The sequence below is a fragment of the Silurus meridionalis genome, chromosome 21 (assembly GCF_014805685.1).
Source record: "Silurus meridionalis isolate SWU-2019-XX chromosome 21, ASM1480568v1, whole genome shotgun sequence".
NCBI lineage: Eukaryota > Metazoa > Chordata > Actinopteri > Siluriformes > Siluridae > Silurus > Silurus meridionalis.
In genome coordinates this window covers 16,241,046-16,267,162 of record NC_060904.1, presented here as the reverse complement: position 1 = coordinate 16,267,162, position 26,117 = coordinate 16,241,046, and the positions used below count along the sequence as shown (strand labels likewise).

The 26,117-nt window shown below is 39.0% G+C and overlaps 1 protein-coding gene across 1 annotated transcript in view; it reads left to right on the top strand.

Moving 5' to 3' along the window:
- LOC124375280 (inactive phospholipase C-like protein 2) overlaps positions 1–26,117 on the top strand; it is a 47,158-nt gene that overhangs the window by 10,855 nt on the left and 10,186 nt on the right. The window contains 4 exon segments of the mRNA XM_046833418.1: positions 14,151–15,006; positions 15,009–16,636; positions 17,565–17,768; positions 25,572–25,647. Coding sequence (XP_046689374.1) covers positions 14,151–15,006; positions 15,009–16,636; positions 17,565–17,768; positions 25,572–25,647 — 2,764 coding nt within the window.

Here is a 26,117-nt window from a genome sequence, read left to right as displayed (position 1 = left end):
TGTGCTTGTGGAAATTTGTGCTCAGTCAGCCACAAGGGTGTTAGTTAAATCAGGTACTGTTGTAGGTGACATGAGAAGACCTGGACTGCAGTCAGCGTTCACATTCATCCTAAAAATTTCAATAGGGTTGAGACCATCATCCACTTTAAACCATGTAAAAGCATATCTTCATGCAGCTTCCTTTGTGAACAGAAGCAGTTTGGGAAAGAATTTCAAAGGTTTTTTTTCTCTGTATTATATCAATTGTATTAATATTGATCTGATCCTGTAACCAAAGTAAATTTTGAAGTTAGCGGGAAGTGGGAAATGTAACATAAATTTACTTGTTTTTGTTGTTATATTAATATTCAGTTGTATTTGCAAGTATTTATTTTTTTTTTTTTGCATAAAAGCAGTTGTTTCTTTATTTTATAGGTGCTGTAAAAAGGCCATTTTGGTAATTTATTATTTTTTTTAAACTATTAAATGATTTGAGATTTCAGCTAAATGTTTTAATTTCAGAATCATTTCAGAAAAGTAAAAGTGTTTTTTCTAATCACATTTAAAAAAAATTATTTTTTTAAGTTAGCAGTTTGCTTAAACACAGATCAGAAGAACGAAGGCTTTTTGTACAGGTGCGTCTCATGTTTCGAGTCCGTGTCGCTAGTCAGAAATGGTAACATCAACAAACCAAAACATAAGCGATGGTTAATTTATAGACAGGTTTCATTGCGAATAAGTATTTCAGGTAGATCCTGTTGTCTCCACGCTATGACGCTAACACTGGGTAGAACCGCGATTTTCTCCTAAAACAGGCTTCCACGAGGTATTGAAAAAGTTCTCTTGAGAATTTTGACAAGATTGTATCACATGATCAGTGCCGATTCATCATCTTTAGTGTTGAACCACATTCCAGAGTTAGATTTATATCTTGTGAATGGGGAGGCTGCTAAGACTTATTGACCTGATCATAGAACCAGTTGGAGAAAATGAAATTAGCTGTAGCATTCAAACCATGCCTGATTTGGGTTTATGAGCCTCATGTGTCCTAAGAAACTACCAGCTCCAGCCGTTATTGCTCACAGCTAGCTTGGGTCTATGGATTCATGTTGCTGATGCCAAATTCTTGTCAAGTTTTTTTTAATCTTCAACTGGCAAGACCTCAGAGTCCTGCTCTTGGCTAGTTGGAGATATATACTTTTCTACTTTTGCATTCCATCCATCAGTTACGACATACTTTGGTGGCTGAGATGCTTTTCTGCTCACCACGTCTTTATAGAGTGATTATTTAAACCAGTCCGGACGTTCTCCTATAGTCTTTCTAATCAACGAGGCATTTTAGCTCACAGAACCACTGTTTTTTTTCCCCCTCGCCAGAAACTGTGAAAAATCTTGTTTTGCAGAGATTTCATTGAATCTCTTGACATATCTATGCCACTTGATTGGTTGGAAAGTTGTATAGTGTATAGTGTTCCTAAAAATGTAAGTATTTCACTTATATTACAGGTTCTTTTTACTAAATCTATTTTTGTGTCACACATTTGTTGCTGTTTAAGCATTTCAGATATGTCAGGAATTTTTTTTTTTTTTACACAGAAAACACGTGACAAGCTTGATGCTGGAGATTAAATTTGTCTCTATATGTGCATGTAGGTTAAATGGTTCATCCTTCACTGTCGTTTATCATTAGCAAATATACATTTCTGGAAGTGCTGTGTATTTTTATGGCATGTCAACCGTTTGGTGTTTTTTTGCAATTCCACACTGTTTCCTCCTGTATCCCGGGAGCCACGTGTTTGAGCCGTATTTGGACCCTTCATCCCTACAATCCAGGAGCAACCAATTTTGAGCTTCCATTTTAATAACCTAGCCATATTTTACACAGTATGTCTTGTCAAAGATGTCATGATGGTAAATTAATTTCTTGCTGCCACTTAGCAGATAAAACTCTGTGGTTAAACCGCATAAACAGCCTTCAGTTAAAACCGAACCGCACTGGGAGCGCTTCCTGAACGACCCTTTTTCTTTCCCTCAATAAATAATGTACAGCCGTGAACATCGTGTTTTTTTCCATTTGCTGTTTTTGTTTTGACGAATGACAAGCAAGAAATAAAGTCATTTGGCGAAACTGTGCACCACGGTTATGTTGACACAAAGTCCCCTTGTGTTCAGCTTCCTGTAAGTAAATATGATGGCGATGTTTGATTTGATTTGATGCAAAGTGACATTAAAACGTCATGTTGAGCTCGTTTTATTCTTAGATTTTCCTGTTCGCCCCCCCAGGTACCACCCCCGGTACCACCCATGTGGTTCTACTTTCTTTCCGTTCGGTTGTAGAGCAGGGGACGCAAGAGAATGATTAGATCTGATTAAATCTCTGGACCACGCGTTATTTTATTTCATTAGGATCTCACGCCCTAGGAACTCGGGCTTAATGAAAACCTGCGATGTTCAGGTCTAACAGGGATTTCATTTTCAGCCTCGACTCACACGCCACTAATAATAAACCCATCCATGCGGTGATTTTAGGTTAATGAAACATAGTGTTCTTTTTTTTCCCCGCCGGGTAAAAATTAAAGGCCGTTGCTAAAAACCGTAAAATGACAAGATGTGATGAAGGTCTGAAAGAGCTGCCTTGTAAAATCTACCTAATTAGCAAGTTTAGTTTTTTATGAAAATATGATGTCATAGCAACTTATTGTGATGTAAAACTCAACCGGGGCATCATAATAATTATAAAAAGAACGAACTCAATTGTTTTTACAGTTTTTAGCACTCTGATATGTTGCACAACCCGAGCAGCAGTTTGAAATGATGCGCTTGGCTGACTTCACGTGTCTGGGATTACGCTCGTGCTAGCTCCAGTTCAGCATCGTCGCTGACTCGTGGGTGGAAACTGGCCAGGACTAAATTAGAGAGAAAACATTCAGGGGGAAAAAAAGCACACACTTTACTGTATGATGAATAAACAAATAGTCAAAATTGTTTCCAGAACAACAACAGGTGTTTTTTGCATTCATCAGTAGTGCAGTGGAAATTCATTAAATCTGCACTTCGAAGGCGATGCATTTGCAGAGATTGTGAAGAGAAGCTTATGCAAGCTGCGGTGTTACATTTCGAGTTACTCTGTGGGAGAGAGAAGCTGCGATGCTTAGTGCTGTGCCAGTCACTGGCCAATGCTCTCAGCTCTAGACTCGGCGTCCTCCTAGATTTAATGAGCTACTTCTGCCCAGAGCAGGACCCAATTTGGAGCGGATACTAGTGCACTTTAGGCGCATTATGAGCCTCTAGAGAACCCCCTCTTTCGGCTCAGGTGCGTCCAAGGCAGCTGGACATGTTCATCAGTACCCAGGTTAACATTCCTCATGGGAGTGAGAAGGATTTTTCTCTTTTTTTGTAAGAACTTACAGTGCATATGAGGCCTCAGTAACTGCTGTTCAACCTTATATAACCTAACGAGATACGTACTGATGCACTTAATATCACCAACATGCAACAGCCAATCAGCCTTCTGTAATTATCACAAATCTTTCTCAGATTGTACCACAAACCTAAAATGGATTTTATTTTTCAGCTATGCGGAAGTGCGAGTTTATCAATACTCAGCTTGAAAAAGATGATGTCCTGATATAGGTCTTAAATTTTATTTTTGCTGCCCTGAAAAAGGTCTTACATTTGACTTGGTGGAACCTGCAGAAACCCGGTTTGAAAACAAGCAGCTTCTCTAGAAAAACAAATGCATGACGTTGTCCTGGTGTAATTGATGCCTTTATCTCTTATACCCATGCTCTAGATGCACATTCGATGCACTTTAGTGTGATTACGGATGCCCAGTGGACATTAGAGGCAGATAGACACTAGTCCCATGTGAATTCCTCAATGGACTTTGCAGCGAGCCGGAAAAAAAACAACTCTCGATCCATTAGGAATTTTAGAAATGGTCTCTCATCAGTGTTCCCTGCGTTCCCAGTACCCACTGGCTTTTTTTGTCATGCTGTGTTCAGCTGTTGATGGGTTTGATGACACAACATCCGCCATGCCCCCCTCCCACCACCCTGGGTTTGCGTGCAACATTATACAAGGTGCTTTCTTATTTTGCTTGGAAATTCATCTCAATTCAATGTGAAATTTGGGAGTTTTTTTGGTTGAGAAAAAGAAGAAGCCAGGAAACACCAAACATGAAAATGAGCCAAAATAACTTAGCAGTTAGCCGAATATTTAAGGCAGTTCATTTTGAAAAAGTCCCAAGATTAAACCTCTCAATCCCAGCCACTAAGTCAAAAACACTACTTAACACTACTCAAAAAGACCACACTGTACATTCAAACGATTCCATACTGTTACTTACATTGTTTCCTACGATGTCTGTTACTGTTGCTGCCTGTTATTGTCGCAAATCGTCTTAGTGTTGCACAAATTACAACACTTTACCTCATGTTGCCTTTTTGCACGTATCTGTACTACTGAGATATAGTAGTTGAAAATCAGGTTTTGGGCTCATGATCATTTTAATATCAATCAGTGTTTGAATAATTTATATCATTCTATTAATAGAGCGGTGTGCTGAGAGTCACATTAGAGTCAAAAAATGAGTTGATTAAGTAAAGAGTCTTATGACAAAAATGATAATAGGAACATTATAGCCATAATAAATCATAGGACTTTGGATACTTAAGAATATTTGCAGGCAAAGACTTTAGTACTTTTACTCAAGTGAGCACTTTTACTGGAGTTTATCACTACTTTTACTCACGTACATGATTTGTGTACTTCGTCCACCACTGATACACAAACCTCATTCCAAATAATGCCCTTCTGAGGTTAATGTCACATTTGTAACTTGTACCCTATTCTTAGGCAACAGCATTGAGCTGGACCTGTACCTCATACTTTGCACTTGTACACTGCACAATGACATTAAAGTTGAATCTAATCAAATCTAATCTAATTTAATCTAATCTAATCTAAATTACCAGCAAACCCGATAAGTAGGCCATGTGACACAGGGTCAAGCTACACAGGTTTCTCACCACAATTTCCTCTTAACTCCGGCTTCATTACCAGCTAAAATAAAAATCAGACTCAATGCAGTGATGTGGAAACAAAAAGCTCTATATGCTATGGCTATTGTGTTTTAGTTTTTGGACACCTGGCATGTGCTTTTTAAACATCCCATTCCACATTTATTCCCTATTTGACATTATAATAAACTCCACTCTTCTGAGAAGATGTTCAACTAGATTTTGGAAAGTGCTTGTGGAGATTTGTGGGGAGCTTGTAGAGCATCCGAAAGGTGTCTAATAGGGGAGAGGTCAGTACTTTATAGCAGAAGATCTTTCACTCCATCCCATGTAGGAATATCATTATGGAGCTGGCTTTGTCTGCAGGTGCACTGTCATGCTGGAAGAGGTTCGGATCTCCTAGTTCTGATTCTACTGTAGCACATCCAAAGACTCTCTGTGCAATTTCAAAATTGTGGAAGAATTTACAAAGCAGGAATGGGATCTTATTATTTAAAGGTATCAATCAGTGGAAGAGAATAAGTGAATTACCAAACCATTAAAGGCACAATGGTAGAAAATTAAGCTCATCATCAAGAGGAGAAAATGGCCCAACGCAATGAAGTACCCGGTGTCTTCTCTTAAGAACAAATCTACCAAATCCTGGTCACTTTCTCGGCACAATTGGAAAACTTACACTAAAAGGACAAAAGTATTAGAACACCTGACTTTTCCAACCAAACATTATGGTGTTTTGCACGCTCTACACACACTACGCAATTTTACCACTCTATTTCTTGTTAAAACAACCCCGGTAGCTCAAATACCCCGGATTCGCTTCATTGTTTGTGTGTTTTACCACTTCCTGTTGTGCTGTCCATGCGACGGTTGTTAACATGCTGTTGTTTTTCTCAATTTGACCTTAATGTAAAACTGAAATAATATCACTATTGCACATGTTGAATTTTACACACAATAAACCTGAACGTTATCACAATGTTATCAGAATGTTACCACAATGTTTAAATGATTTATTTAAGGAATAAATTAGGAAAATAATGAACAAACTTTTTTTCAACTGAGGTCTAAAGTTAGAGACTGGAGTCTCATTTTCAAAATGTGTATAACATCACAATTTATTTATTATTAGATTTGAATTGGTATTTTAAATCCGTAATCATAATAATTATAAAATTCATTAATGTTACATTTGATTTTATATGAACTCATTTGTTGCCTAATAATTATTTTAAGTGATTTTTTTTCATCCGTAATTGTAATTATTATTAATTTCTTACACATTGATTTGATATCAACTCATATTTTGTCTATTCATATTTCTGGATTTTTTGCATTGATTTTATAATGAATATACAGTGTTTTTCCAATACATGGTTTATTTATAGATTTTTCCTCAGAGCTGCATTTAATTGAAAAAACTAAAAGTAAAATGGGGTATATTCTTCTATCAGAACGCAGACTTGAGGCAATCTTTACGCTAGGGCTGTTTACAAAGCAGGAGATTGTGTTCACTTGGCTAGTAACGAAATCACGCGTGTAATCCGTTCCCAAATGCAGCGCTTATGTAAACGTACAGAAATAGCCTTTTTGTTAATAATGAAATTGCTGTGAGAACCATAGGCTGGTTTTACAGCATTGTTTCTTGAGCCCAGAGACACAAAGGCTTTCTTTAGACGCCATGAGAGGAAATCCTAAGGAGGACTCCTAATGAGGAACCAACACTGCTTCCAAATACATGGCCGCAAGTGAAGGTCCATTGTTTAACAATGATTTCAAAAATTTTATTGTTTGAATTATAAAAAACGTCCGAGATACAAACTATTTTTGCTGAACTAAAGGTTTTATAGAATTCTCAGGATCTTTTTTTTTTTCTATTTAGATTATTTAGGAAAGTTGCTCTGAAAGGGAGTTTCTGCTAATTTGTGTAAAAAATACAGGACAAAAATAAAAAAATGAATGGTGTGGTAACTGAGTGGGTCAGTGAACATGTTTCGTGTTAATTTTGACATAATACTAAAAGAAAAACGTGTTTATTCTAATATCTCATACATTATATGAACAAAAGTATTGGGACACTCGTCTTTTCCCACCATATGTGGTTCTTTTTCCGATCTGTTACCACACATTTGGGAGCAATTGTACCTGGATTTTCCCACCACTTAAATCTGGGGACCCAAACCCATTCCAACATGACAATGCACCTGTGCACAAAGCTAACTTTTGGTTATTGGTTGGAGTAGAAGATCTCTTTCTATAGACTGTCAGCTCTATTGAAAAACCTTTGGGATGATTTGGAATGCTGACTGCACCTCACCTTGATCTGAATTTACTAACACCCTTGTACCTACAAAATCTAGTGTAACATCTTTCCAGAAGACTGTAGGTTATTATAAGTGCAAATCGGGACTAAATGTGGAATGGGATGATTAAAAAGCGCATATGGATTTTATGTTTGGGTATCTATTTACTTTTTGAGGGTAGATTCTATAGGAACATAAAATTTTTTATAAATGTTCATGAGGTGAAGTTTTCTGTGAGAAAATATGAGTTCAACATCTTAGAAAGACATCTCCTGTGTCAGTGCTGTGTGATAAAAAGTTTTCAGGACAGAAGAAGTTTAACAGTAACTTTGCCTGATGCCACTGATGATTTTTTTGTAATTTATGAATAAATTTTGAAAAGTTTTAAACGACTTTATCTAAAAGAAATTTTTTCCTTCACAGTATCCGGTCACATGTCTAGTCAAAGGTTTTTGATCTTTTCTTTACTGCTTCTATACAGTGCCGTATTTGCAAATTGAAACCCTTCATATTTTTCCTCTGTCATTTGTTAGCTGCTTGTCTTGTGGTTTGCTCGACACATGCCAAAAGAGGATTTCAACACACCCTTTAACTTTAATCAGAATTCTTTGAAGAAACTAGGCCAGATGTTCGCCGTGCTATTTCAGTGTCTTTTATGACAGACTGCAGCAGCCCAGATTGCAGATGAAGGTTCGGTTTTCAACGACTGATTTTGATCGAACAAGGCTTAAGTTGTGTTGCATTGGGATTCCTTCCACAGGGATGAAAAAAAGGTGTTTCACCAAGCCTGATATTTATTTAAAACACCATTCTGAAGGGAAAAAAAAAGTAGAACAGCAGTTTCTGAAGAGATTTGTGCAATGTTGACCGAGTTCCTCTGATGAAGCTTGTTGGAAACAGGCTCTGAGCAAACGTTATCTACGCGGATCTGAGAAAATGCTACCTCAGACGGCCGTGGTTTGACACGTTTGGCACACATTGCCTTTTTTGACTGCTCTGATGAAAAATAAGGTGCTTGTATAAGCTTTTGGATTTTAGGTGTAATGGGGATTATATAACTGTTATGGAACCAGCCAGCCTTTTTCTCCACAACTCTCATTCCAATTACAGCATTCTATCTCATATTCTACCTTTAATTCAAATGCAGGCTACATTTGAATTAGAGAATTTCCAACCTAGGAATGAAACAAAAAATGAAAGAGTTTAGAAACTGACGTCAAATCAAAAGCGCTGAGCGACCCTGTATATGCTAGGTTTTTGTTTTGAGATCGGCAAACTAAATTTAGGATACAACATATTTATGTGAAATGTTTTTATCATTCAAAGGAGAACATATGATATGATAAGAAATATGTAATTCCACATAGAATTTGAACAAGAGAACATTGAGGCAAACTGTTGGTTTGGACAAAAGACAAATTCCTTTTTTTTTTTTTTTTTTTTTATCAAATATAGGGATATGATAACTCAGTGGTTAAGGCTTTGGGTTGCTGATCAGAACGTTGGGGGTTTAAACCCTGGTTGCCAAACTGTCACTTTTGGGGCCCTTGAGCAAGGCCCTTAACTCCCTGTTCTCCAGGGCCCTGCACTCTGCCCAAAGTACATTACAGCAAAGTGGGCTTTATTTACTTATCCAATTCCCTCTTATGATCCTAAGTACAATGAGAAAATTATTTTCTAAACAGAATTGATAGAAAATCTTTACTCCCAGATTGATCATTGAGGCCCATTGCATGAGCGAAATTAGATCCCAACTGCATACAAAATGCATAAAGAGTAGAAACCTATTTTATAGCTGCATACTGTTTTTTTTTTTACTCTACCAACTTTGCAGGAGGATAATTTTGTGTCCTTGCATATCTATAATAAAAAATCCCAGGTCATGGGTCTACCTGAGTCAGCTGTATCTGTGTTGACAGAACCCGGGGCACCTGGAGATAAAGATTCATTTCACTGCCATCTGAGGTTGCTGAGATGAAGTCACTAGAGGCGTTTGGCTAAAAGCAATTAACGGATGAGCTGAATCACTGGTTGCTGTCGGACCATGACAATGATTATACACACACATACACACATAGATTTGTTAGCTATTTTTTAGCCTACCTCAAAAGAACAACAAGATAAGATTTTCATCAATGCAAATGCAAATTATTTTCAAAGACCTTTTCTATTAATAAATGCCATCAGATGCTTTCGGATTACACGTCTAATCCCTGTGCTAATCTCAGAAGGTGATTTCTAACAGGAAGTTAAGACTTCTTTTTCACTCAGCCAAGTGGGTTGGAACACACATGCTTTTGTTGTGGGCTATTATTCTCAAGCCTATCACATGGACAGCCCAAGGCTTCGATGGTGACTTCTTACCATGGAGGACTTTTCGCTCACAAAGCCGTACTTGTTTTGCTCGAGGTCGGTGTACAGCCTTTTGGTTGATAAACACTTACCTGAGTACATATGCAGAAACCCTGTACTAATTAAATGCCACAGCCGGAGGTGCACGAATGCAGTAACTTTATTGTCCGTTATAGTCCTAAATTATACATGGCAAATAAAAGTGGTGCAATTTGACAAACATGATTATATGTTGACATGTGTAATCATGAGAAAGGCTGAGTTTACGGTTACTTCTACAAAAAAAAATAGTGAAAAATGGAAAACTCAAATGAACAATTATACAAATATGCATTACAATAATGAACGCTTGAGACCATGGTCAGGATTTTAAGCCCCAATGTCGCCAAGCTGCCATTTTTGGGGCCCTTAAGCAATGCCCTCCCACCCTATCATGGCTTACTCTGTGCTCTGCTCCCAGCTTCCTCTGGGATATACGAAGACAGAATTTCACTGTGCTGTAAAGTACAAGTAACAAATATAAAAGCTTTTTTTTTCACCTTACATACGATCATATTATCTACAATATTTCTATCTAGCGAAAGAATCTTAGAATCAGGTGTCCATGTTTTTTTTGTCCATATGGTGTGTATTGCCATTGTGGTATATATAATATTGGTAAGGTTTAATTCCATTTATTTATTTTGTATAATTAGTGTCGGAATTTGGGATACACAACCCCTGTTTAGGTTTAATTTGTTTCTTCAAAATTCACTTACAGTCCGTTTTTCCTCAGCGGAGAGTAAACAACGTCTATACGAATAAACATGAACATTACCACTTTGTTGTGTGTAACGACTGCCCGAGTGCAAAATGAAGAAACGATGCTGGATTGCATGAAGTATTGAATCAAAATTGCGCTTTTAGTATGGCTCGTGTGTGTGGGTGTGTGTGTGAGAAACGCATCACTTCGCGCTTTTGGGCATGTCTGGATGAATGGTCTTTATGCTCTGGATGGAGACTCGTCATGCTTTAGTCATAACTCAGTGTGACAGGGACACTAAGTCAAGGCTATGCTTTTTCTCTTGGGAGACCTTCTACTAACATCACTGCATGAAAGAGAGGGACAGAAACAATAGAAACTATTTTTTGTAAGGTTTATTTGGATTTTAAATGCAACCAAATGTCAGTCAGGTTATGAATAGTGCAGCATGTGGAGGACGTATGTGTGCTCATCTCTTCTGAAATGTGAATAAAAAATTTCTTGCTAGAGCTGGACAACTTGCATCTCAAAACGGTTCTCAGTTCTTACGAAATGCATTAATCATTAAGTAAAAGTTATGTGCAGATGATCCCTGGTTATGATGTTACGACTTATTGTTATATATACTATAATTACTGTACTATAGACTATACTTATATTTACATTTATCAGCATCTGGCAGACACTCTTATCCACAGCATTTTAATAATCACATTTATACAACTGGCCAGTTGAGGGTTAAGAGCTTTGCTCAGGGGCAACTTGTTGGAAGATTTGAACTCTCACAGAAGAATTTCGCCCAGAAGACTAACATCTTAACCACTGAGTTACCACTTCATTGCTTATGCCTTTGAAATACGGCTTGGATTTCAATCTTCTTTTTGCCACAGCTGATTATCCTTCTCCATATCACTCTGTCCTCCTACATGTCTTCACTCACCACATCCATGAACCTACTTTTTGGCCTTCCTCTTTTTTTCCTGCCTGGTGACTCCATTTTAAGTGTTCTTCTACCCATATACCCCGTATTCCTCCTCTGCACATGAGCAAACCATCTCAATCACGCCTTTCTCACCTTGTCCTCAATTTGACTGCATGTGTATATTTAAATGAATGAACTGCTCTTTGCTATGCACCTGCATCCACCTGACCTCTCTTTATGCAACATTAACACTATGCTGAAGTCCTTACTTAATGTTTAATGTTGACTTTTTGAACGTGTGTAGGTGTCTAATCCCATGAAAGGTCTAATCCTATGACTCATTCCTCACTCTAGAATCTCATTAGGTCTGATTTCCACCTAAAGGAGATTATTTGATTGAAAACTAAATTATAACCTTCTTTCAGAGCCTCCTTATTTTCCTTCATATCCCGGGAGATTAACTTTCCTATGAGCACTCACAGCTTGGTCCTTGAGGATTAAGTTACTTACATCTGTGAAGCTATTTTAAGTAGTTTATAATAAATATAAAATATTTGTATCAATATTAATAGCATTGATTAATATTACTAATAATATCAAGAAATTCAGTTAATATAATTGAAATTATGTATACTAATAATGACACCATGTAATTATTTTCTTCATCAAAAAGAAATGAATACATTGTAGGTAATATTGGTATATACACACACATTTTTTAATATATATTAAATAATTATAACAATTTCCCTGTGGGATCAAGAAAATATTCTGATTAGTAATTTAGATTTTTTAGTCATAAATCATGGTTGATTAAGAGAATAGAAAAATATTTTATTAAAACGAATAAGCTGCAATTCAAGAGTTTATTGTCATATTTACCAGAAATGTCTGTCAAAACACAGAGTGAAATTTTTGAGGCAGCCTACGGCATAAATTATTAAGGAAATAAAGAAAAAAGACACGCCGTAAATTACAATGAAATAAATTGCATATACAGTATAAAGCATAGCCAAATGTATTTGTTCTGGCTTGAATCTACTGAAATATAATTCCTATTCTACACTTTAGATAATGAACCTAAAAAAGAATTTAAGTTTAGCAGTATTAGCAATATTTGTGACTTGATTCATTCGTTTAAGCATTTGAATAATTCTGAGATGAAGTTTTATGACTGCAGGGGGATTACCTAATCAGGAGAATCATGTTTTTTTTATATACAGACTCTGTTTGCTTGGCGTTTCTTCTTTGAAGGCTCAGTAAACTATAGAATGTAGCTGTTGATGTAATGCTACAGCTACAGTAGGCAGAAACAAAGCTGGTTCCACTTACTAGTCATACTTTCACACTAGTATGTGTATACAATATGTTTTATACAGTAACCGATTTACACTTGTCAGTGTCACGGAACTTCAGATGACTATTTTGGTTTCTACTTTTTTAAACAGAACCAACTAAGTTTCTTAGAACATGATTTTGGAAGGCGCCTTAAAAAACAGGAACTGGAACAATTTGGTACAGGATTTGAAGGCATTGGACTTTTTCTGCAGAAGTTTGTGGGATTGTTTAAATTGACATTTATGACATTCGGAAGACAACTTTATCTATGCGACTTACAATTATTGCATTTACACAACATGAGGATTAAGGGCCTTGCCCAAGAGCCCAGCAGTGATACCTTGGTGATGCTGGGATTTGAGCTCACAGCCTTCCAAACAATAAACACTGAGAGTGTGTGATTGGTTAAAATTTGATCAGAATTTTATGCTGGAGTCAGCTGAGTTGAAAACGATCTAATGCTGGAGTGTGTAGGATTGGCCAAGAATTTGTTCTGAAGTGGGCTGTGTTGGTCATAATTTTATCCTGGACATCATAGGATTGGTCAAAATGTTGTGCTGGAGTGTATGGGATTGGTCGTAGTTTCTTAGGAGTGAACAGGACTGAGCAGAATCCTACATAAATTAGAGCTACATTAACTGATGAATTGATTCAGCAGCTGGAATCAGGTGTGTCTCTGCTTAGTTTGGATGAAAACCTATAGTCATGTAAGAGCATGTCCACACTAATACGTTTGAGTTTGAACACGCATAATTTTCTCTCCGTTTTGGCTTTCCGTCCAAATAGCTTTTCAAAAAGGATCAGTTTGAAAGCCGATATGTGGACTGTGAAAATGAAGGCTTTCCAAAATGATGACGCATTTTTAGTCATTGCCGCGTTTCGTTAAGTAAATAAACGGCAGGCGGAAATGATGCAGGTCGATTCATCTTACCTTTTGCTCATGCACAGTACATTGAGGTAAGCGTTTTCAGACATTCCAATGTGGATGAGCAACTTTTAAGAAATCATTGAAAACGGAAGTGTGGGTGTGGAGCGTTTTTAGACAAAAACGCCGTTTTCAAATTTACGGAATAGTGTCGATGTAACCTGGGAGGTGGTAGCTTAGTGGTTTAGGCATTGGACTTTGGATCTGAAGGTCATGAGATTAAATCCCAACCACACCAAGCTGCCACTCCTGATTTCCTGAGCAAGGCCCTTAACCCCATCCCTGCTCAGTTGTATGAATGAGATAAATGTCGCTCTGGATAAGGGCGTCTGCCAAATGCCGTAAATGTTTTCTATGCTGATGGAACTGTTATTGACAAAGAGAATGTTTTGTACAGCTTGGCAAGAGTTGGAAATTCTGTTGAGGAAATAACAAAACTCCTTAAGTCTGTATTGTCAGTCTCGACGGTTTGCAGAAAAAAATGGCTAATAAATATTGTCATGTGTATCAATATGAAGGCAAGCTCTTTTTTTAGTTAACTATACTTACTGTAAACTCTGTCTTTTTACAGGATGGGTCAAGACAACGCAAAGAGAGAAAAAAGACCGTCTCGTTCAGCAGCATGCCCACAGAAAAGAAGATCAGTAGTGCTAGCGACTGCATTAACTCCATGGTGGACGGTTCCGAGTTGAGGAAAGTTCGGTCCAATTCCAGAGTTTACTTTCGCTACTTTCTGCTCGATGCAGACATGCAGTCTCTCAGGTGGGAGCCATCAAAAAAAGAATCAGATAAAGCAAAAATTGACGTAATATCCATTAAGGAAGTGCGAACTGGTAAGAATACGGACACTTTCAGGACCAACGGTGTTTACGATCAGATTTCCGAAGACTGCGCATTCTCGATTATTTACGGAGAGAACTACGAGTCTCTGGATTTAGTCGCAAACACAGCTGATGTAGCTAACATTTGGGTGACAGGGCTCAGGTACCTGATATCTTACGGGAAACACACCCTGAACATGATTGAAAGTAGTCAAAACAACTTGCGCTTTTCTTGGCTCGGGGACTTCTTCAATGAGGCTGATGTTAGTGGCAGCAAAAGTATAAGTTTTTGCATTGCTGTTCAGCTGATCAAAAAATTGAACCCTGGACTGAAAAACGTGAAAATAGAACTTAAAATCAAAGAGTTGCATAAAGCAAAAGACAAAATCGGGTCTCATGTTACAAAGGAGGAATTTATTGAGATCTATCATGACCTTTGCACAAGGCCAGAAATATATTTCTTGCTCGTTCAGTTTTCTAGCAACAAAGAATTTCTTGATACCAAGGACCTGATGATTTTTTTAGAGGCAGAACAAGGCATGGCCCAGGTTAGTGAAGACACAAGCTTAGAGGTTATTCAGAGGTATGAGCCATCAAAACAGGGCAGCTTAAAGGCTGGCTGTCATTAGATGGATTTACAAACTACCTTATGTCCAATGACTGCCACATTTTCGATCCGGAACAAAAGACAGTATGCCAGGACATGAACCAGCCGCTATCACATTATTACATTAACTCATCTCACAATACTTACCTAATTGAGGACCAGTTCAAGGGTCCCTCCGACATCACTGGGTACATCCGTGCTCTGAAAATGGGATGTAGAAGCGTGGAGCTTGATGTTTGGGATGGGCCTGACAATGAGCCAGTGATTTACACTGGTCATACTATGACGTCGCAGATTGTCTTCCGCAGTGTTATTGACATTATAAACAAGTACGCCTTCGCAGCCTCTGAATTCCCTCTGATTCTGTGTTTGGAGAATCACTGTTCCTTAAAGCAGCAGAAAGTAATGTTTCAACACCTCAAAAAAATCCTTGGCGACAAAATTCACACCGATCCGCCCAAACCCGAAGACGGCTACCTTCCCTCCCCCATTGACTTGAAAGGCAAGATTCTTTTGAAAGGAAAGAAACTAGGGAGTGCCTGCACAAGCTCTGAAGGAGAAGTGACTGATGAAGACGAAGGGGCCGAAATGGCCAAACGAATGAACATTGAAGGAGGGGAACAACAGACTGTTACTCAAGCTAAAAAGTTCCAGCTTTCCAAAGAACTCTCTGATCTGGTGACCTTGTGTAAATCAATTCAGTTTAAAGACTTTCAGACAGCATTCCAGAGCCAGAAGCAATGGGAGCTTTGCTCGTTCAATGAGGTGTTTGCTAGCAGGTGTGCTAGCGATTTTCCGGGTGAATTTGTAAATTACAATAAAAAGTTTCTTGCTCGGGTGTACCCTAGTCCAATGCGAATCGACTCAAGCAATATGAACCCTCAGGACTTTTGGAAGTGTGGTTGCCAAATAGTTGCAATGAACTACCAAACACCTGGTCTGATGATGGACTTGAACATTGGCTGGTTCAGGCAAAACGGCAACTGCGGCTACGTGCTTCGTCCAGCCATAATGAGGGAGCATGTGTCTTATTTCAGCGCAAATACTAAAGATTCGGTGCCCGGTGTATCGCCACAACTTCTTCACATAAAGATCATCAGTGGGCAGAATTTTCCCAAACCCAAAGGCTCAGGTGCCAAAGGGGATGTAGTAGATCCTTACATATATGTCGAGATCCACGGCATCCCGGCTGATTGTGCAGAACAAAGGACTAAAACTGTCCACCAGAATGGGGACAACCCCCTATTTGACGAGAGTTTCGAGTTCCAGATTAACCTTCCCGAGTTAGCAATGGTACGCTTTGTTGTTTTGGATGACGACTACATCGGGGACGAATTCATTGGTCAGTACACTATTCCAGTCGAGTGTCTACAGCCAGGTTTTCGCCATGTTCCCCTTCAATCATTAACGGGCGAGGCGCTTCCTCATGCCTGGTTGTTCGTCCATGTGGCCATAACCAACCGACGTGGTGGAGGCAAGCCCCACAAACGAGGGCTGTCTGTGCGGAAAGGCAAACGGAGTCGAGAGTACGCCACCATGAGGATACTGCTTATCAAGGCGGTGGATGAGGTCTTTAAGAGTGCCATTCAGCCACTTCGAGAAGGAACTGACCTCAGAGAGAACATGCAGGTAGGAAATATTTCCATTTACTTTTTTGATGCAGTGGGCAACTCCAAGCTCTGAGCTCATAAATGATGGCTATAAAATTTTGAAGAAATATGAGCTGCAAGGGAAGTAGGAATCTAGTAAAAGTCTTTGGATTTATGTGGAAGCCAGTTTCTCTTTCCACCGTGAACCACAATCAATATTTATTCTACTAATATGTCTAATTCAATGGCATCCAAGATTTATTTTAAGATTAATTTCTTAGTTGGATTTTTTCTGGAGCTAGCTTTTTTAGCTTTTGTGCACATTGTCAAGCTGGAACAGGTTTGGGTCTCTTAGTTCAAATGAAGGGGAATATTTTATGCTATAACATCTAAAGACATTGTATACAATTGTGTGCCTACAACTCAATTACCTAAATTTTCTTATATTAATAATATTAATCATTTTTAATAAACATGAGCACCTGGTATTATATTTAACCTCGTTGATATTCTGTTACAGTTTTTACATGAAACATGTGGTTAATTTTAACAGCTGTTTACACTCTCCGCATCCTGTGAAAACAATTGACTCGCCTCGAGACTATAACAAATCCAAGGTGTCCAGTCGGCTGCTGCCAAGCTTCCTGTTATTTATTGGGAACAACTTGGCCCTGCTCTTGACGCAAATAATGTGTTTGCAAGCTTTGTATGTTCCTTTTACGTTTAGTCACAGCTTTGCTCTGAGAAATCTTGCAGGTAACCTACTTGAAACCACTTCCTGTTGCAGCTGTAGTTTTTACTTTCATTTAATTCACAGACAGTTCAAGATGTTCAAGAGTTTACTTATTGCAACAAAAAAAAATCAAGAATAAGGACAGTCAGGTCGTTTTACTGTCTTATTATCAAATGCATGTCTCTTGCATGCAGAACTCTTTACCATGTGACGTGGCCTTTGTGTGTTTCCCCAGAACTCGATAGCTTCGTTTAAAGAGCTGTGCGGTTTGTCAGCAGTGGCCAATCTGAAACAGTGCATCCTGGCCCTGTCTTCTCGTCTCACGGGTGCCGACAACAACCCACTCGTGTTGTTCAACCTGAAAGAGCAGTACCCCATCTTGGAGGCCCAGGGGCAGCTTCCTGATGTTCTGAAGAAGATGATGGCTGCATATGAGATGGTGAGGATCCTTGCAGTGATTTGTGAAACTGAATAAAGATTCAGGTTAATTGATCCATACTAATTTTACTCATCCATGCTAGAAATACCCTTTTTTTTTTTAAGATTTAACATCAGATCATTAAAAGGCTGCCACCATTAATAATGCAAGAAGCCTAAAAAACATAAGTACACAAAGTCCTTTTTAAGGCCATCTAAAGATGCCGCAGAACCACAGAACAAGCTTTATTCTGCAAAGAATGAAACCAAAAAACAGGCAAGGTGGTCATTTACACCTATTTACCTCAAGGGCCTATGCAGAAAAGCACTTCCTCATTCTTCTCGGTGTCATCGCAGAGGCCCTGACATTTCAGGCAGATCTGAAATTACCAAGCACCAGTGGATGAATCTCTTGCCTCAGGCACCCTGGAACGAGCAGATTACATGTCCAGGGTATCAGTTTTTCATTCTCGGTTCGAGTAGATTCAATAGGCTGTTATTAAAACCAGGAACAGCTTGTAAACCTGGATTTTGGTGCAGCAGGGGGACATTAATCACAACATCGCTTAGAACGAAATGAAGTCGAGATGTTAGAATCTGTACCAAGGTCCAGTTTTAGACCTACTTGTGTTTAATACAGCAGTTGTTTTTTTATAATGTTTTCTTAGTGTTTGTGAGGGAAGCGAGGTAGTTACACAAGAGTACAGCCATTATGCACTCTATAACCCTCTGTAAACTTGAACACAATCAAGATGTCATCGTCATCATCTTCAGTAGAGATGTTATCGTGAGAAGATAAATGTGTTTGTTGTGACTGGCTGCATACACCAGACCAGGCTTAACTTTCAAGCGACCAATTAGGCATAACATTATGACCACCTGCCTATGTTGGTGACGATTTTTGCTGCCTCGTCGCACATTAAGAGAGTTAACTTCTTCAGCAGTTTGAGGCTACAGGAGCTTATCTGTTGGATCGGATCACACGGACCAGCCTTCGCTCCCCAAGTGCATCAATGAGCCCATGGCTGCCCACGACCCTGTCGCAGGTTCACCACTGTTCCTTCCTTGGAGCCCCTTTTGATAGATTCTGACATCAAACTCGTTCAAATCCTTCTGATTGCTCATTTTGACTGCTTCTGACATCAACTTTGAGGACAGAATGTTCACTTGCTGCCTAATGGATCCCAACAGGTGCCTCATGATGAAGCGATAATCAGTGTCATAATGTTATAAATGTTATGCCGGGGCAGTGTATAATGCAGCTGGTTAGGTGAGGAGGTGGTAGCTTAGTGGTTAAGGCTTTGGATGTTGGATCTGAAGGTCATGAGTTCAAATCCCAGCTGCATCAATGATATAAGTCACTCTGGATAAGATCTTCTGCCAAATGCCATAATTGTACCATAAACATAAAACAGATTTTATTTTTCAGCGATGGGGAAGTGCAAGTTTAGTGATACTCGGTTTGAATTTAGGACTCGGTTAAGGCCAGTTGCTTACAGCGTATTTGTGTGGTGTTGTTTTTTTTTTTATGTCAAACAAGGTCTTACATTTAATTCGTAATGGTCTTGAAAAGGTCATAGAAGGTTTTAAATTTGACTCGGTGAAACCTGCGGAAAACCCTGTAATGAATTCAGATCATAAGTTATGCAACTGATTGATTTTATATTTAATGTAACATTCGAGCCACTCCAGTATCGATCGCTCCTTCCTTTCAGATGCCGGGAACGAATTTGTGCTTTGTGGTAGCTGAAGGTAGGAGAGATGTGAAGGAGGGATATTAGCATAGCCGTAGCATGACTTGTCAATTATGTATTGCTTTTAGGACTTCCCAGACTTGGAACTCTTGATGCATTTTCAGTCCTGTCAAAATTAACCCATAGACATTGCCCTAAGCCTTTTTTTTTAAACAGCCCAACAACATACTTAAAAAAAAAAAAAAGCTAGCCTTGGGCATCAACTTTGATTATTAAGTAGAATTTTGATGTGAACAGAGCACTCTAAATCCATTTATCACAAATGCACAGTTGGGACTAATATATGGATGTGATTTCCATTTGAATAATGCATTTAAGCAAATGCAAAATGAAATCCAGGCAGAGTGCCTCATATTTTGTATTGTTCCCAGTCCCAAAGTTGCTCCTGGAATGCAGATCTACATCAAGCCATTTATATTTGGCATGAATGTCCTTCTTCACAAGTATTTGTATATATGCTATAAAGAGAAAAATCTGTGGACACCTCACCATAAGATTTGTATGTGGTATTTGTAACATCTTATTCTACATTTAGACCTCATTTGGTGTTTTTGCACTGCAACTCGTTGCCTTGTACTTGTACATGTGTACTGACATAAAGTTGAATCTAATCTAATATATTCTAATCTAATCTAATCTAATCTAATAACTTCCACTCTTCTGGGAAGAGGTTCCACTAGATTTTGGAGTGCGCTTGTGGAGATTTGTGAAGATTCATTCAGCCAAATGGGTGTTAGTAAATTCAGGTACTGATGTACTTGAGGTGAGGAGACCTGGGGTTGTGTTCCAATTCATCCCAAAGGTGTTCAGCAGGATCTCTATAGCAGGAGATCTACCAGGGAAAGCATATTTTCATGAAGCTGGCTTTGTGCACAGGGGCTTTGTTTTGCTGGAAAAAGGTTTGGGTCTCCTAGTTTAATAATTGAATGAAAAATGTAATACCACCGAAAAAGGCTGGAAAATGCAGGTGTTCCAGTACTGTCCATATATGTGTTTTTTCTTCTTGTAATTTCGGCAGTAATTTCGACATAATCTGTAAGTAAAACAGTTGAGCCACCCAAATTGCAAACTTATCAGCAGTTAGGTGATGTAATAAAGGAAATGTTTCACAGTGATGAACTCTGACTTGGTATTAGCTTCACAGAAAATCATTTATAGTTCCTAGTGATTAGCAATACATATTCGCTTATATGAGAGTTTAGAGTCTGTTTTAAGATGTCTGAGTTACGAGTGATATGACTTCATTTTGCACTAGATCAGAGGCAAGGAGCAGTATTAATGCTAAACTGCTAAGCTTAATATATCAAAACTATGGAATGCCAATCAGGTACAATGTTAAATACATAGATATGACACTATTTATTGCTAAATAGTTAGCTAAATATCATTACCAATGTATTTATTTCACTTTCACATTGAAAGTGACCATTTTAATTTAAGAGATGGACTGAATTTTAATGATCACTTGTTTGTCTGGTCAAGATTAACATGAGATTGGCCGAAATTGTGTATGTTATATCCCTTTTAAGTATCTTCATCAACCAAATCTAAATATGAGAAACATTCTCATGAGATTATTGACTTCCCCAGACACAAGGCCGACAGATTCCCAGTTGCTATTAAGACTTCCAGTTAAATGTAAAACACATTTTTTGAGGAAACATGGGCTTTTCACCTCCCAACGGTACATTTCTAAACAATCCCACAACTTTAGAAATAAAAAACAAAACAAAGAGATAAATACAAAAGCAGTCTAAAAAAAAATTTCCAGTCAGACATCAAGCGCAAATATCTCTGTTCGTAACCCATGAGTATAAAAAAGCAACCGCTCATCGCTTTCAACATTCAGATTTATACATCCCTGAGGATGAGCTGCTCGCATTGTGCTTTTATCCAACTTGTGGGTCAAACGACAATTGCAAACATAACCCGTTACTTCTCCTTTTTTTTTTTTGCAGGGCCTCCAGTGTAAGACGTGCCTAGGCATATATTTTTTTCCGCATTCTTTCGTAATTTAATTAAGAAGAATGATGAATTCGTGATTTTACAATCAATTAGATGATTCATTTTCTTATTATTGCGTAGTTGTTAAATCATATGCACATTAGTGTGACCTTAAAGCCAGTCGTCTTTTTTATAGTTTACCAACTACAGAGACATGCTTCCATCCCCTCCTCCTTCATCTCCTCCTCTTCTTGCTTAAAGTGTCCTGTGCTATAAATACCCTTTGCGTACTGCTGGGCCTGCCACCAAGGCTGTAATTTCTGCAGTCATTAGAAACCTAATCGCAGTAGACACGTCGGCCTCGAGACTGTCGCTGCAGCTGTGGAATGTGACTAAGAGCAGCTTCCATGCCGCCCATCGCTCTCCTCGGCCTCCCAGCGTGACTGCTGGGAAGGAACCACATCAGACACTGCAGATCTGGAGACTGCGGTCCTGTTTGAATCAGGATCAAGTCCGGGTTGAACGACGCAGTTGGGAGTTCTCGGTTGCGAAACCTCACCGTTAACAGTGTGCGCTTCTGTCGTCTTGTTGGATTTGGAGCCGATAGCGTGCAGTTTTTTTCTGTGCCAAACAAGAGCAATCGTTGCCGGTTAACTTGCGGATCAAGAGGCCGACTGTGGTCCGTTGTAGCCTCGCCAGAGACTTGACAAAGTAGCATTGATTGATCCACGAGACACGTCGAGAGCAGCCTCTTGCTTTTGATGGGCTGCCGCAGAGCCTATGCTGTAGAACAGCTGCTTTCCTCTCTCTCTTTCTGCTATTTCTGCTAGAGACGTTCTGCTATTTAATAAGCAACCTTATTATGCTTTTAGCCACTTTGGGAATGTACAAGTCAATTAGTCTAACCTGAAGATCAGCCCCCCTGGCACTAAATGAAGCGAAGTTAAAAAAGCTCCATGTCAGAGTGGAAACGAATGCCTGCTCCAGTTTTGTCTAATGCACCATTTCTTATTCCAGTGACGTTAATTGCTCAGGACAGTAGCACCTAATGCCCCGTAATTAATGTCTTGCCACCACAAAGCACTTTCTTTTCCCAGCTGTAAATGAACCATTGATAGTCTGCGCGATTGATTATTATTGTTATTATTAATAATAATATTATTTTCATTTTTTCGCCTGGGTGTTACAATATTTCCAGTTTCTGTCTCACCTAAGGTGTTCAAAAACACTAGGGGCGAAAAAAAGCTCCCTGGGCACAGTTTAACGGCGATCATAAATTCGCGCCTTCCATTTTTTGAGTAATTCCCATGCCAGGGTAAGAAGCTTGCTTTGTCAGCAAAAGGGAGAGAAAATAATGCCACCATCTGTGTCGCCAGATGCTTCGATCCTAATAAAAGTGCTTAGAAAAGAAAATATATTCTACAATATAATATATAGTACATGTCATGTGGGGTACTGTACAGTATATCTGAGGAGTAAAGCCTAAGTGTACATTATGTTATAGGAAAATAATGAGCAACAACAGGAGGATGTGATGCAGCCAGGTACTGTTAGTACTGCATTGTAATTTTGATCTATTTACGATTGCTTTTAATGTGGTGGAACATCTCACAAACGGGTTAGTGCTAACGAGTAAGTACAGCGCACATGCACTGAAAATCACAAATGTATTTACAAATTGAAATCAGAACCGTTATGTACCTTTACAGAATATCCCAAACATTTAACATATTTAAATATTGTTAAATATCATAGAAAGTGAAACTTTTGTAGGGGGGTTGGATTTATTCACACGTTAAAAATATTTATTTATAAGTCATTGAGCACCCCCATATTACCAAAATGGCATGGTCCTCATTTTAAAACACCTTATTAGGCTCTTTTCTTTTTTCTTTTTTGACAGATAAAAAAAACAGATTCAATCAGACAAACCTCAAACACATTGGTGATTGGTGGAAAACACTGCTGGGCCCTTGAGTAAGGCCCTTGACCCTCAACTGCTTAAGTGTATGAATGAGATAATTGTAAGTAGATATGACCCTTCAAGAGCCCCTGCATTTGGCACAGCCTGATCTTAAATGAGGTGGTATCAAATCAATTCGAGACTAGTTTTGTATCAGATGGCAGTAAAAGGCTGCACTCACAGTCACAGGGAGCACCGACTTTCATAAGTTATTGCGCCACAAGATATCAGTGTGCTCTGTTTCAGTCCAGCGTTGCAAATAAAGAGCCTCAGAAAGAGAGCCTCCAAGCAGAGACGAGTGGAAGGGTCGCTGAACAGTAATTGAGCGCGGGCAGGCGCCAGAGAAAGGCGTCCCAAAACCGCAAGACTGTGGGTGGGCCGTGGCGTGGGAGGAAAATAAAAGCTCCGCTTGGTCTTTCTTTCTTCCAGCGCGCAACCAGTGGGATTTGTTACAGACACCATTTTGAATATCAGCGCAAATCGCAGAATGTGCTTGACACGCTCTGAAAAAAGACTTCCAGGACACGTTCCTGAAGTGGCAGGAACGCTGGGAGCGCTGTATTGCAGTACTTGTATAGTCAAGGCGACTATTTTGAAGGTTGATAGTGTGTAGATAAATAAAGTACTTTCTTGTAAACAGAGCGAGTCTCAAAACTTTTTGTTACCACCTCGGATATAAACAACCAGCAACGCCACCCAGCCAAACTATACTACACCACAGCACAGCACACACACACACACACACGTGCACACACACACCAGCAACTGGTCCGCAAGAATATTTTCAAAAAGAAACCGGTTTGTGGTGTACTAAAGTTTAGAAACCGCTGGTGTACCGTTTGCTTACACATCGTTCTCATAGATGAGCAGGAGCAGCACTGGTATCTTTCTACATCAAGTAATAATGCAACCTCCTCGTTGTAGGCTCACAGCTAATGAGCCACCACTGTTTCCAAAACCGCTGTGTGACAGTTTGATTGTTGTGATGGGAAAAAAAACCAGATTACTTTTTTTTTTTTTTTTTTTGTATGAACACGGGCACTTAATCTGCAAGTCACCGTTTTTATTCCAACCATTGTGGGGTTTTTTGTTCGTTTTTTTTCGGCAGTTGAATTCTGTAAATAATAGAGGATTGCAGGTAAATATGGAAACATCGACGGATTTCAATATTTCTTAATTCGACATTTATTAGCTGAATATTTCTGCTCTATTTCTGTTTTAGAGTTTCTAAACGTAAAGCATCTTAAATGTCAGACAGAAATGCTAAAATATAGCACTATAATATAACCACAGGAAGACAAACGGCCATTGGCCCTGGATCGGGTTGCTTGAAGTGCATCTCTCTGAATAAGCTCTTAATATCGAGCATGCGGAGGATTATGGGTAATTAACAGGGTGTGGTGCCTCTTTAAACAAAGCAGCATTTTGCACCATGCATCTCATCTCACTTTCTGGTTTCATTCAGACTGAAAAACATGCCTGATTTGATCACTGTTCTCTATAACCCTGGACATTTCAGGCTCAGTGGCATCAAATGTAATTCGTTACTGTACTTAAGTAGCTTATTCACGTTTCTGTACTCGAATATCGTACTTTTCACTCAACTAAATTGTCGAATTCAGTTTTATTTATGAGGATAAAAACGTAACTGGTCAAACACACAGCGATCTACCAATCAGGGTCGAGCGCTCGCTCTGTTTTAAACTTGTTTTGATTGGCGCTCACACATCAGCATCAGTTCCACAGCAAGCAGAACATTTAGACAGGAATAAATGATGAAGAAACTCCGGACTCGAACTCGCCACAACTCACGTGATCTAATTTACGCAGTCGGTGTGCTGAGAGTCACAAAGTCTTTTCACATAAACTGAGTTGAGTCTTGTGACAGAAATGATAATAGGAACATTATACCTGTAATAAATCATAGTATTTGGGATACTTAAGTACATTTGAAGGCAAATACTTTTGTGCTTTTATTCAAGTGAAAGTTTAAAGGGACACTTTTACTTTGCTGGAGTCACATTTTACAGAGTGGATCTCTACTTTTACTTTTCTCACCAGTGCTCGTCACACCCAGAACAGGAAACCACTGCTATCTTAACCAACTGTTCGACACACAAGCATGACGTTGCACTGAAGTGGTTTTGCTCTTATTTTTTTTCAGATGATCCAGACGAGCCGGATGCTCTTGGAGAACTCAGACGGTGTCTACGAAAGGATACACCAAGTGCAGAAAGCAGGTGAGCGTAGGGAATTAGAGTGAGAGAGGAAGAGAGACAAGAAACAACGTGTTCCATGACAGGGCACTTTTCCCAGAGCGCTAACGATTGCCGTTCCAAGAGTGCAGAAATGGACAAGTCCACACACAAACACGCGCACACACACACACACACACACACACACACACACACACAAGCACAAAGTTCAACAAGGGGGTAAAGAGAAATCTAATTACGCTTCATGGTTTGTTATTTAAGCTTTCTTTCCTTTTTATGATCTTTTCCTAATAGAGTGATGACCTGCTTTACAACGTTTCAGAATTCAGAAGTACTTCTTTTCCCCTCTGTTGTCTAATTAGGGTTGCAAAAGGGTAAACCTGCATCGCTCGAGCAGGCGCAATGCTATCAAAGCCACGCAAACCTGCGACGAGTTGAACAGCTGCAAACCTCAATCGGCCGAGGCGAGCTCAAGTCGTGTTCACATGAAAGGT